General features: G+C 39.0%; 1 protein-coding gene across 2 annotated transcripts in view; it reads left to right on the top strand.

Moving 5' to 3' along the window:
- The window catches only part of coch (coagulation factor C homolog, cochlin (Limulus polyphemus)), a 24265-nt gene extending 10327 nt beyond the window's left edge, over positions 1–13938 (top strand). For both annotated transcript variants that reach the window (XM_050062295.1, XM_050062294.1), the window contains 11 exons: positions 1483–1616; positions 1866–1937; positions 2404–2460; positions 2592–2739; positions 5316–5419; positions 5876–6102; positions 7489–7603; positions 8844–8987; positions 9083–9239; positions 10187–10281; positions 10379–13938. In XM_050062295.1, the coding sequence (XP_049918252.1) occupies positions 1483–1616; positions 1866–1937; positions 2404–2460; positions 2592–2739; positions 5316–5419; positions 5876–6102; positions 7489–7603; positions 8844–8987; positions 9083–9239; positions 10187–10281; positions 10379–10551 (1426 nt within the window). In that variant the 3' untranslated portion in view covers positions 10552–13938. The remainder of the gene's footprint in view (positions 1–1482; positions 1617–1865; positions 1938–2403; positions 2461–2591; positions 2740–5315; positions 5420–5875; positions 6103–7488; positions 7604–8843; positions 8988–9082; positions 9240–10186; positions 10282–10378) is intronic.
- Positions 13939–14359: the final 421 nt, after the last annotated feature.

Below are 14359 nucleotides of genomic sequence, written 5' to 3'. Positions count from 1 at the left end.
CAAATAAATAAGGGCGGCCATCAAACTCTGCAAAATCAAATTCCTCCTCCACAAAGTCGAAGTCTGGCAAAAAGTCAGCCATTATTCTATAAATCTTTCATAAAATAAATGAATGAACTTTTCAGGCTACTGTCCGGTTCTGTCTTCCAGCTGTTGCTGCTTGTTCAGGCACGCTATGAGATCGCTGCTTGTTCTAGGCTAACGGCTAACATGCTAACTATTATTTTTATGTCACTAGTCACTTGAAACAAATTTAGGACAATAGGAGACAGGTTGAAATAAACCGAAATTTCCCTTTAAGTCATAATACAATATTATTGCAATTTTAAATATCTTGTGAAATGAGGAGTATTGGGATAAAATATGTTGTGATATATTACAATTTATCACATTTTTTCAACTGTAAATGATGTCCCCAAAGGAAAACTTTGTCAACATTTGTTTTATCTAATAAGATGTTTTCAGTCTGTCCGTCTTACTTAAGTAGCAAAAAGTGTCTAGTAAAGCAACTGATTATATTACCTTAGTAGGCTGCCAAAAGTTTAATTTGGATTTCTTTTTTTATTAATGATTTATATAATTTAAAAAAAAAGATACTTGGCACTGTGTTATGATATGATATGCTGACTGGCATTGATAGAAACCCAACACCCGGGTGAACGTGCTAATTTTAGCCTCTTAACTGCTGAGATCCAATGACGCGCCACCACAAAATACCCTCCGTCTCCTCCCAAGCAGCACTCAAACATCATTCTAAATTAGTCTGCACTGAGATTGAAAGAGAGACTAAAAAAGTAAGAGATACATAAAAAGAAGTAACCACCGTAAAGTTTTCACAGGCCTTCATGCTGCTTTCTGCTGTTTGCTAACCTGTTTTCCTGCCTGTCCGTGACATACCAAAGGATTAACCCCGCAAACAGAAAGGCATACTCATCTGTTGCAGAGCCATGCACACAGCTCTGATCTAATGGCAATGGGAAACAAGTCTATCACCTCTTTCAGTGGGTTTTCAGGTGTTTAAAAAAACCCTGTGTACACATGCTTATATTGGTAGAGAAGGGGTATAACCTGTTAGTGAGCTCTAGAGGTGCTGGTAGGTTGTAACCTTTGCTTAGTGCCAGGCTAGCTGTTTCCTCCTGTTTTCAGCCTTTATGCTAAGCTAAGCTAACCAGCTGCTGGCTGGAGCATTACATTTACTGGACAGATATGAGAGTGGCATCAATCTGACTCTTATCAAGAAAATAAATTTGTGAAAATCTCAAAATGACAAACTACTGCTTCCAGTCGAATGTAGTAATTGATCTGTGTTCAGAAGGTCTGCAAAGCAAATCTCAGTGGTGGCCCAGCTGCACGTACACAGACACATCTGAAAAACTACAAAAATGAGACCCAGGTGTTATAAACCAGAATTATACTGTAAACTTTGTTCGTCAGCTGACGAAACTTAAAAGTCTATGTTCCGGATGTGTCTCCGCTCTGCAGGGGGGTGCTGCGTCCGTCCGGCGGCCCCGTCAGGGTTCACAAGCTGCAGGGACGACACAACTACATGAGCTCTTACGCCCACGGCATCCAATCACAGGCCCTGCCCCATTGGACCGCCTCCTTCAGCCTCACCAGTAGGTGGAGCCGTTCTGTTCATTGATTAATTGTTTGACCTTTTTTTTTTTTATTTCATGTGAACCCTTTGGTGAAATAAAAAATAATTTATTATTATTAATATTGAGCATCACTGACATCCTTTACCAAAGATTAAAGTAAAGGAAATGAAGGAAGGAAGTATACCAGAGATAACTGAGGATGTTTGTTTATTGCATTTACATTACAACCAATCACCCTATCCTCTGTGTGTCTGTGTGTGTGACCAGAGCCTGTTAATGTTCCACTGGAGTTGACCAGTGAGACCAGCACCACAGCTCTGCCTGCAGCTGCACAGCCAGGTAAATAATACACATTATTAGGGCCTGAGCGCTGAGTGGTGTGAGGACCCTAAAGAAATAGCTGTTAATTATTATTTCACAAAAGCAGTCACATTTTTTAGGGTCTAAAGGTGCTCAAAAAGTCATGAAGACAGTTTTGTGTTTTATGGGTTTAGTGTGTGGGTGTGAGAAAATGGCTCAATAGTGCCCCCTAGAATTATTTGAAACTGCTGTAATTTGAAAACCAGCTTTATTTTGAAAATTAGCAGTAATGACGCGGGGGTAAACAAACACTTCTCCTGCTGCTGTCTCCTGCTGTTTTCCTTCTTCTTCTTGTTCTTCTTTTCTCCTTCTGAGGCTTCCAGACACAACAGGAGTGTGATGTTTCCACCAGACAGACTGTGTTACCCCAGCTGACCTTTATGTGTGTGTGTGTGTGTGTGTGTGTGTGTGTGTGTGTGTGTGTGTGTGTGTGTGTGTGATGCAGCAAAGAAACCACTGAAGAAGCCATCAGTGAAGAAAGCTCTGACAGGTGGAAATAAAGGTACAGTGTGCACTTGTTTTGTGTTTGTGAAGGTTTTGCTGCAGGACTTAAAGATTGAACATGACCTAAGACTGTGCAGCTAGAGCTTTACCTGTTAATCTGTGTGCATGTGTGTGTGTGTACATGTGCAGACTGTCAGATGGACATCGCCATGGTGATCGACAGCAGTAACAACATCGGGCAGCGAAGATTTAACCTGCAAAAGAACTTTGTTGCCAAGCTGGCGGCCATGTTGAAAGTTGGATCAACAGGACCACATATAGGACTGATCCAGGCCAGGTGACACACACACACACACACACACGCACACACACGCACACACAGAACGCAAATAATCAATACATTTAGATTTAAAGTGATATTATAAACATAGCTGTAAGCAGCAACTCCGGGGTTCAAGCCAGCACGGACCTTTAAAGCTTGAAAGCTGGGTAACATCAAGACCTTTAACAGTGTAGAACACCAGCATTAAAGATGAACAACAGGTTTTATGACAATCAGACAGATGCTCATTCGATTACGTCCAAATCTCCACCGGGCCACGCTCTTCTTTTGCAACACTGTTGCTTCTTATTTATCAGTTGCAGAAACATTTTGGGGACATGTTTTAATAGCTTAGTTAAAAATATTCACCAAGTTCAGTGATAACTGGACAAACTATCATTGATTTATAACCAAATTTTCCAAAAGGCCATTGAACCGGTGGCGCCCCCTATTGAACGATAATAATAATAGTAATTTTACAAGCATGGTTAAACATTATTATAACACATATCCTGCAAGGTTTGGAATTATTTGACCGAGAATTTCTGATTTATAGTCTGATTTGTGTAATACCATGCCTATTTTTTGTACTTGTGGCGCCCCCTAGTGGCATATTTGAATGAACCTTTAAGGGTATGTTGCTAGTATTTATGCAGACACTTCCTGCAAGTTTTGTGATGATTGGCCAAAAGGTTGTGGAGTTAGGTCTTTTTATGTGGTGAGCCACGCCCCCTCTAAAGTTCATAGGTCAATATCTTGAAAATGCTATAAGATATCAACAAGTGTTTGTTAACTGTTGACAAGCTTTGTCCAGTGATGATCCACAGAAAATTTAGTACAAATTTAGAGCTGCAGTTTAGGAGGCGATGTCAAAAATTTGTTTTTCCAAAAAAATTCAAAATAGTGGAAAATTTAGTCACCGGACCTCAATGGTCCGGCTTTTTTGTAGAGCACATTGAGCTGAACTTGTCTGTTGAATTTCAAGTAAATCTGACTTACAGTGTGAGGGGTATAGCCTTTCAACAATTTAATTTTTGGGTCCCCATCTTGCCATTTGGCATCATATTTCTTGAGCAGCATTTACACAAAACCTATGATAAAATACAAAATAAGAGCAATAAAGAAAATTTTCTGGAAAATGACACAAGAAAAAAAAATCCCAAAAGTTTTTAACCATCAGGTTTGAAGTTTATTATGAATTTTAACATAAATTGTGCTCACTTAAAGAAAAAAATACCAAGGAACAAGACTTTTTTAGTAGAAATGTATTTTCCATGGCAGATTCAGTTAATAAATAAAGTACAACATATTTAAAAAAAGAAAAAACAGTTACAGATACTTGAGTAAAGTTACAATTCCCATTATAAAGTGTGATATTTTAGTCCAAAATCCAGGTATTTTACTTGATTTTTTTTTTTCATTTTTGCTACTTTATCCTGAAACTGGCGGCATGGTGGTGCAGTGGTTAGCATTGTCACCTTACAGCAAGAGGGTTTCTGGTTCGAACCCTGGGGTGGGGGAGCCCTTCTGTGCAGAGTCTGCATGTTCTCCCTGTGTCAGCGTGGGTTTCCTCCAGATGCTCCAGCTTCCTCCCACAGTCCAAAGACATGCAGGTTAATTGGTGACTCTAAATTGTCCGTAGGTGTGAATGTGAGTGTGAATGGTTGTCTGTCTCTATGTGTCAGCCCTGTGATAGTCTGGTGACCTGTCCAGGGTGAACACTGCCTCTCACCCAACTGTATGAATGAATTAATTTTTGTACAAAATCAAGGTACCTGAGTTTTTTTTGAATTAATTTTTGTACAAAATCAAGGTACCTGAGTTTTTTTTATTTTATTTTATGCTCCTTTCTCCATCTCCTCTACTACACCTCAGAGATAAATATTGTACTATATCCTGAACTACATTTATCTGGCAGCTTCAGTTACTTTTAGTTTTTCATCCCCTTCCTGTCCCCTGAAAACCATGTGACTTCAGATGTGTTGATGTCGTTTGTGTTATATAACTGTGTGTGTGTGTGTGTGTGTGTGTGTGTGTGTGTGTGTGTTTTCGCTTGTATGCCTATGTGAGGACTAATGTATTAGGCCTGGAAAGTGAGGACATTTGGTCTTTACTTCCTAAATGGGCTATTTTAAGGTGAGGCTCAGAATCAGGGTTTGGTCAAGGTTACTGAGAAAATTCTCCCACGTCTTAAGCTAAACAAACTCACTAAAAACCTTGTTGGATCAGCTGGAAAAGTCGTCGTCACAAAGCTGTAAACAGGCTGTTTTTCTGACTTTAGAGATATGTGGTCCCCACGGGACAGCCAGGCTACAAACATAATATGATGTTATAGAATATTATGTATTGCTTTAGATTAAACTACCCAACAGTATATAAAGGAGTTGAATGAGCAAAAGATTTCACATAGACATTAATGCAGCAGTGATATTAATCCAAAAACATCAGATGGAGCAGGAAAACTTTTTACTGCACTATATGTACTTTTGTTTTTTTTTTAAATTTAAGTACTTTAGCTACATGCTGCTGATAATACTTACATATTTTTACTTCATACAACATGTTGACTTTCACCTGGCTTGTGTGTGCAGTGATTCTCCCAGGACAGAGTTCTTACTGAACAACTACACTCAGCCTAAAGAGCTGCTGTTTGCCATCAAGGAGCTGGCCTACCTGGGAGGAGACACCAACATAGGTTAAACACACACACACACACACACACACACACACACACACACACACACACACACACACACGTCTGCACTGTACTTGTAAGGACTCCTATTCACCAACAGCATTGACTCTCAAACCGTGGTATTTGTAACACCAGTGGTACGTGGGCTCTCTCTAATGGTGCGTGGAGGAATCTTTAAAATATTTTTACAAAATGAAATACATAAATAACTGTCAAATGCTACATTTTGAATGAATGTGCTTTAACAATAAGATCCCTGAAATGTAATTTAAAATGCTTTTTGCCTCTCTTGTAGTATTTTTGTTTCAATATCAGCCTACTGTGAAGTCCAACCTGAATGGAGAGCATACATATGTCAATGATTAGTAACAAGCTAAACTGTAATGGCACAAAATGAATCTTTAAAAAAACATTGAAAGAAAACTGATTTCTTGTCTTGTCACTGACCTCGTGCAGGTAAGGCCATCATGCACACAGCGGAGACCTTCTTCGCCCAGGAGAAAGGGGGGAGGCGGGGTCACCCCCGGGTGATGATGGTGCTGGTTGACGGCTGGCCATCTGATGACTTGGAGCAGGCGGCCGTGTTGGCCAGAGAGTCCGGCATCAACGTCTTCTTGGTGTCTGTGGCCAAACCGGCACCTGAGGAGCTCCCCATGGTGCGAGACAAGGACTTCATGAAGAAGGTGTGTACTTTATTCACATTTTCTTTCATTTATTCAACATTTAAAAATGAACCTCAGCTAAAGGTATAAAATATATACTACTTTTGAAAAGACCAGAATCAGCTGTTACACTGAATACATGCCCTAAAATGTAATTACTAACATACTTCATGGGATTACTTAAACTAAGTAACATATTCTAAATCCTTGGATTACTTTTAGAATTCTTCAAATTGTCTTCATTTGTACTTTTTAAGGCCCAGACACACCAAACCAACTTCAGAGAACTAGTGGCAATGAGGGCCCCCAGCTGTGTTGCCTGATGTAGCAGTGTCTCAGCCAAAAAGTTGCATCTAAACACAAAGACCAGACATTCTGTGTGTGTGTGAGAGAGAAAATAACTACTCACACCAGCAGATGGTTGTCATCTGTAATCGTCATTCATAAAAGGAACTGGAAGATCGTCTTGATGCTAGTTAGCCAGTTAGCACATTAACAACTCAATCCAATGTTGAAAGAACGGAGCATATTTATTCATCACCTCCACCATTGCCAATTCAATGAGGGCGGCAGATACTCACAGACCGCCCAGCTTTAACCGACAGATTTAATGTCCAGTTGCATTTTTTTATTTTTAGTATCGTAGATAAGCAAATGTACTCAGTATGATATCCATCAACTTTTATGTCGCTTTATACCTCGAAACCGGTTTATTGCCGCAACCCTACTTAGATGCCAGATGTTTTATTGACATTTGAAAAGAAGAAGAATGAAGTGAGTGGATGCCTCCAAAGTGTTTTGTGACAGGGGAGAATACTGTGTGAACTTGGATGTTGAATTTGTTTTCAGTGACCCTCGATCCTTATTGAACCACAAAGGAGCAACTGGGCTCTGAATATTGTGTTTGTCCTCTTAAGTCTACTCAGTGGTTCGATTGAAGAGGTCTGAACTGTCATTTGTCAGTCCATAGTATGTTCAGCTTATATTCCAACAGTGACTAACCTTCTGTTTCTATTGTGAAGTTTGAAGAACTCCAGCTTGTTGGAGGCATTATTGTGAGACAGGACATCTGCACACATTTTGATGCTAAGCTACTGGTGTCTTTTACCAATGACTGCTGATTTGTTCTCTTCTCACCTGTTTCTCAGAGGGATCTTTGTCTCTTCTAGTTGTCAGTTTGAACCATTGTATGGCATTTTGTTCTCCATGCACAAAACAAGCCCTTCATACTAAGTAACATCTATCTTTACAAAGGACTTTCTATGACCTGAAAGCATCAAACACCTTTCAGACATATAGAGGAGTCTACACCTCATCTGACCAAACACCACCAAACTTTATTGGCAGCAGATTATAAACTTTTCAGCAGTTGTATATAACATGTTTCCATGTGTCTTCTATCTGCAGGCGGTGTGTAAAGATAATGGTTTCTTCAATTATTTGATCCCCAGCTGGTTCAGCACCAACAAACACGTCAAACCTCTCGCTCAGAGGCTCTGCTCGCTGGACAGCCTGCTCTGCAGTAAGACACAACCACAACACAGAATGTTCAGTGTGTAGGATTTCGGGGGATATATTGACAGAACTGGAATACAGTATCATAAGTATGTTTTCTTTAGTGTATAATCACCTGAAAATAGGAATTGTTGTATTTTTCTTACCTTAGAATGAGCCGTTTACATCTACATAGAGAGCAGGTCCTTGTCTACAGAGATCGCCATAATGCACCGCCATGTTTCTACATTTCTGTTTGAACAAACCAAACACTGGTGCTAAATTGGGCCATTTATGTTTCCATGTTGGCCAACATAGTTAGCAGCCCATTAGCAACAAGCAGCGTAGGTAAAAACACTGATTTGTAATGTGAAACTGCTTTAGTCAGGGTTTTCACCGGTTTTAATCACCTGGTCTGTTATTTTGGAGAGGAGGAGACCTCTGTGGATAATTAAGCTCGTGGTAAAAACCTCATGAAAGTCTGGATTTGAAGTTATCAGAAAAAAAGGTGGGCACACAGTAGCACGTGGTGGTCAAGCCGTCTGTCTCTGACGTGCCAAATGACGTTGGAAAAACACTGATTTGTAACATTAAACTGTTTTATTCAGTGTTTTTACAGTTTAAACCAGCTGGTCTGTTTGTTTTGGAGAGGAGGAGACCTCTGTGGATAATTCAGCTCCCAGTGAAAATCTCTGGAACAATAAACTCCAAGAAATATAATTGGGAGAAGTTTCAGCTGGTTGCAATCTGCAATCCTCACTACTAGACACCACTAAATCTCCTTAAATCTTACACACTGGACCTTTAAATCTCAACCAAGCCCAAAATAAGTAAAGGATTAGTTCAACATTTACTTGCAGAGTTAGATGACATTAATACCACTCTCATGTGTGTCCCATCAATATGAAATTAAGCCAGCAGACAGTTAGCTTAGCTTAAAAGGGTACCACAATCTAAATCTGTTTTTCTCTCAAACTTTGGTCGCAAATTTGTCAAAAAATGTGTTGGGTACTTCAAAAGATTATCCTGGCAAAATGTTTTTCCCTACCTGTTCTCAGCTCATAAATGCAGTAAAGAAAACAATTTAGACTAAAAATGGATCACTTCACTGCCTCTCAGGGCTTCTGTGTACTTGACTTGCAAAAAGTCATACAAGTGAAAGTACGTTACATTGCCACTTGTTATACTTGATGCGAAATTCATGGTGGTAAAAAGTTGAGTGCCAAGTTGAGAAAATGTGTCATCTGAATTTAACATGTGTTTTTAAGGTAAAACCTGCTACAACTCAGTGAACATCGGGTTCCTCATCGACGGTTCCTCCAGCGTCGGAGAGGGAAACTTCCAGCTGGTCCTGGACTTCTTGGCAGGAATCGCCAGCAGCTTTGACATCTCAGACGTGGGCGCTCGTGTCGGTCAGCTTCACAGGATGAAAACAATTAGTTGACCAAGAGATTAACTGATTTGTTAACGAGGTGTTTGGCTGATTGACTGTGTGTTGGATGTCCAGGTGCGGTGCAGTTCACCTACGATCAGAGGCTGGAGTTCGGCCTGTTTGACCATTCCAACAAAGATGAATCCATCAACGCCTTGAGGAGGATCCCCTACATGAGTGGAGGAACATCCACTGGAGCCGCCATCAGCTACACCACCCAGAACCTGTTCAGGTGACACCACACCTGAGTGTTGTGTTCCACTTTACACAACACCCAACCAGGTTTTAATAATTTAAGGATAAGCCTTAACTAGTCCTCTTCTACACTACTGGAAAGAAAATGTCCAAAATACACATTTAGGTTTATTTTAGTTCGGATTTCTAATCTTGGAATTAATGCAAAAAAGTTCATATTTAATTAGTTAATGCCTTATTTATATATTTAAACACAGAACTTTAGAAAATGTGTAATATTAAAAAAAGGTCTTAATGTAAGTAATTAACTTAATTAACTGAGGAAGTTTCATCATGATATCTGTTACTTAAATTTGCTCTCCTCACCTGTCGTTATTTTTGCTCTATAATGTTAAGAGCTTTACCATACATATAATAAAATAATTGTCCTATTGTGAGAAATCAGCAAGGAAAGTTTCATGGTGGTATCTATTAGCTGAAAAATTTTACCCCATTCACCTTGGGTTTCTCCCCTTTAAAGCTATAGTTCCCAACCTTTTTAGCTTGTGACATTAAAAAATGCAGTAATGTGAATTTTATGTTGAGTTTCACAGGTTTCATTTGTATACAATTTGTGACCAGTTACTAATTTTACAATTATTTCTAGAGGCCTTAGGATGTAAAGTTCTTTAGTAATGTACAAGAAAAAAATTCAGATAAAAAACCCCAAACAACAACAGAATTTTATGTTGCAGAAATATGTTTTTGTTTTCTTACCATGTTAGTCATCTCAAAACCCAGCAAATTTGCTAACAAAATGACAATAAGTTTGATTATTGATTATTAGATTTAAAAAATAACTTTGAAGTGTTAGAAAATCATTGCCGGAAAATGTGAACCCAGTCATGGAGTGAGACGGCTGAGGTTTGTCTCAGCAGGATTCATTCTGTGTGGAGGAGGAAAACGCTTGAATCATAAGTAAAAAGTGTAATTTTTTTCTGCCAGGCGGACGGGACCAGGTCGCAACTTCCTCATTGTGGTGACGGACGGCCAGTCATATGATAATGTCAGAGACCCGGCCATGGTTGCGCAGAAACAAGGTGTGTGTTAAACTAAAGGCAGCAGTTTTTGTTCACTTCTTACGGATATCCACATCTCTTTCATATCTCCTGTTTCTCCCATCCAAAAAATCACCAGGCATCACCATGTACTCAGTGGGCGTGGCCTGGGCACCCATGGACGACCTCAAAGCAATGGCATCAGAGCCGAAGGACAGCCACACCTTTTTCACCAGGGAGTTTACCGGCCTCGCTGAGTTCGTCCCTCTGCTGGTCCGAGGCATCTGCCGAGACTTCACAGAAAACAACTAAGAGCGCACGCGCGCACACACACACACACACACACACACACACACACACACACACACACGTCTTTGTACTTCTGTACTTGTGATGATCACCTTACCTCAAACCTAACTGCTGGACAACATATTAACCATCAAAGCAGCCTGACAATGAGAGGACTGGACAAAATGCCCTCACTTTACAAAATGTCCTCTCTTTGGCAGTAGAGAAACTGTCCTCACACAGATAGAAGTTGTTCTTGTTGGGTCCCTCACTGACAAGCTTAGCCAAGCCCCTAAACCTAAACCAAGTCTTAACCCTCAAACAACCGCTTTAAGAAGTGAAAATGAGACAAAATGTCCTCAGTTGTCAAAATGTCCTCACTTTGCAGGCAGAGTGTAAGGTCCCCACAAAGATAGAAGTACAAAATTTCACACACTCTGTATATATACTGTACACACATTAACCAACCAGTACTGACACATACATATGTATATAAAAGACACACAACATATAAATTCACACATATATACACAAACCCCACCTTTTTAATGAAGCATATGTTTGGAAACCCCCAAACAACCAATCATCATCATCATCAACAGCATAAAACAAAATCATTCACTTTTCATGAAGCAGTCCTGTGTGTGTTCGACTCTGTAATCAGATTTATTACAGTAAATAATGTGTGACATGACAAACTCATAGAAATACAAAAATTAGTATTGTAAACAACTTGTAAAACATTGCTAACTTCATATTAGTCAGCTAAATTGATTTAATTACTTTTAACTCAGCTAACTTTAATAAGAACTATAAGCAGCACTGGTGTATTTGAACTACAGGGTGCATTTAAAGCCACGGAAGCTAATTTATTTAAAATAGATGCTAACTATGAAAAAAAAAAAAAACATATTTTGCATTTTACATATTAAAAAGAATAAAACTGGATCCTGGGTCTTGCAATTATGACTTTTGTATCTCGTAGTCACAAAATAAAATTAGTTTTCTTGTAATTGACCTTCCGCTAAGCCCCACCCCTTTGTGATGGTCTGACAAGCTGTCAGAGTAAGCATGGAGCCCACACTGTAACTAACTGCACTCCCTGAAGAAACATCATATTTTGGAAAAATGAAAGAGTGATGTCAGAGTGAAGCAGACAGAGGGGTCTACAGTCTGTGTTTGAAGGATATATCCAGGATGTCAAACTGACTCAGCAGCAACAACAGGTTAAGAAGACAAAGATAGTTAGAAGCTAAAGCCGAACTATAGGCTACAGATCACAGTGTAAAAGTGAACCACCACATCACTGCTGATCGCCACACAAGACAATGAATATAAAGGGAAACTTTGCTGATATTGAACCAGCTGTGTGGCATTGCAGTGCGTGCAGATGAACAGTGTTTGCTGCTGCCAGCACCTGAACCTCCCCCGCCGGACAGGCAGGGATCTCCAGGGAAAGTCAAACAACATTCATCTGCACACACTGTGATGACACACAGCTGGTTGAATATCAGCAAAGTTTCCCTGCTTCCCTTCACTGGTTCCTGTACAGCAGGGTCGGTCTTTGTTTCACTGTTATAATCATTAAAAAGCAAAAGCAGCATGTGTATACATTCAGTAGGCTATATCTTCAGTAGCTAGCTAGCTAACCCTACACTTTACAGGGTTTGATTTTGGAACAGGGAAGAAACGTATATCTTTTTCCAACCTCTCCAGGTAACGAGTATCATTAATACACGACGTGCCCCAGGCACAACATTTAGCTCCACATCCACAAAACCAGCCTGGAAATGAAGGAAATCTGAAACAATTGCATTAGAGTCAATGGAGCACAGCTGTGTTGGTGTCAGACCCTGGTCTGAGACGGCTCGATGCTTAATCAAGAATAAACTAGGTCTTACTTATGAGAACAGTATCTGGTAATTACAAGAAAATTATTTTGTAATTATAAAACACCAATCTTGTCATTATGAGATTCTGTATCTCATAAGATGTTGTGATTATGACATATTTTTGTGTTCTAAGGTTGTTAGATCTGTATTCTGTAATATTATTTGTAATCATGAGATCTTTAATACAAGATACTAATTGATTGAGGAAATACAACTAAATTTTTACCTTAAATTTTATAAGCTTTCTTTGGGGTGCTTCCGTAGTTATTCCAGAATTTACCCACCATTTCTGAAATTTAATCAAATAAAGAAAATGACCTGAATTCTTGAATCCAGTACTGTGTAATTTATTCTTAGAATCCAGGTGAATTTAATACAGTTTAGTGTCCAAAAGACGTCAACACACTTTGTGAGTGAGTAGTGACCTAGTGAATGATTTCAGACTTACAAATCATCTGGGTGTCAAACCAAGCAGCTCTCATGACTTACAACATGTATCTAAAAAATGCTTACCTTGTCTGTTAGTCAAGGATGGAGGTTTTACCAACAAAATCATCTCGTCATGGGAACTTCTTGTTTGGCAGGTGTATTTTTGATGGAGCTAAGCTACCACCTGACGGACTGTTTTTCCATGTTTGTGGTTTTTAGTTTGTTTCCTAAATCTTCAATGAGAAAATTCCTCAAAGTTTGTTTTGACTTTGGAAAACTTCCCTACATACAGCTCCGGAGAGCTCATAAGTAAACCTTGAATTTAGATTATTATGTAACAGAAAGCTTAAACTAATCTGTTATACACAAGACAAAGAAAGATTCTGCAAAATAAACAAAATACACCAACAATTCTCAAATCATTTTCTTGTATTTGCATTTCATTTTTTCATCATTTTCATTTTATCATAAAACACAGACATATCTTTCACTCTTTGTTCTAAGTTTTAAGCTCCATCCTCGTTAACGTTGTAATTATCCTGATGTACATTTGCCAAACCAGTAGATTTTCTGAAACTTGAGTCTGTATTCTTTGTACGAGGACAGAGCTACAGGACGGCGTCAATCATTGTTTAACTTCTTAACTTGAGAGCACAATTTATTAATTCTTATGCATAGATTAGATTTTTTTTCCTTCACGACACATGCCAGCTTACATAGATTTTAGTTTGTGAAAGGTTTTTTGTTATTAAAAGTTTAAAGACTCTGCGTGTTGATTTCAATAGAAATAAACTGGAGGGAAGTAAATCTAAAAACTGATGTCTGATTTAAAAAATGATCAGCTGGGATGGATAGAATACCAAATTTGTAGTTAAAAGGGTTAAAGTTACCTGCATGGTTCTTTGACTTGTTTGCCAACACAATGTTTGCAGGAGGAGTCAGGCATCATACTCAAAGAAAAGATGTAGAACATTAAAAAAAAATCAGATTTCTGTCTCTGTGTTAATGAAACCTTCTTTGTGATTTGGGTGTTAAATGATGATTCTGTCCTTTTTCTGTATTTATTACCTGTTTTCTTTGTGACTCTCAATAAAGAATAGTTATTTTTACAGCTTGTCCAGTGATGTCTGTTAACTATAAGATGGGGACCTGGCACCACCTGCTGTTTAAACTGCAGATTACAGGGAAACAAATTCAGTTCTTAGAGAAGAAACAGTCAGAGGATAAAACTGTCCACATTTCACACTACCTGTTGATTCACATCGTGTTTAAATCTGTTTTGTGTTAAACATGACAAAAAATTTCACATATAAATCAGAGGCGGGACCAAGGTTTGTTTTACAAGTCATAAAGAAGTCTAAATTCTTTGCAAGTCCTAAACTTGGAATTTCGGGTCCCAAACAAGACATAATGTGCTCTTCACCAAGTGGAATGCCATTTTAACAACAGAGTAAGTGGCTGTAAACATGCCGCGTCTTTAACCACCTGGAAAACGCGAGATCGGGCGCTGG

Source organism: Epinephelus moara, chromosome 14 (genome assembly GCF_006386435.1).
Source record: "Epinephelus moara isolate mb chromosome 14, YSFRI_EMoa_1.0, whole genome shotgun sequence".
NCBI lineage: Eukaryota > Metazoa > Chordata > Actinopteri > Perciformes > Serranidae > Epinephelus > Epinephelus moara.
Note: the sequence above shows the minus strand (reverse complement) of the source record. Positions and strands in the feature narration are given on the sequence as shown.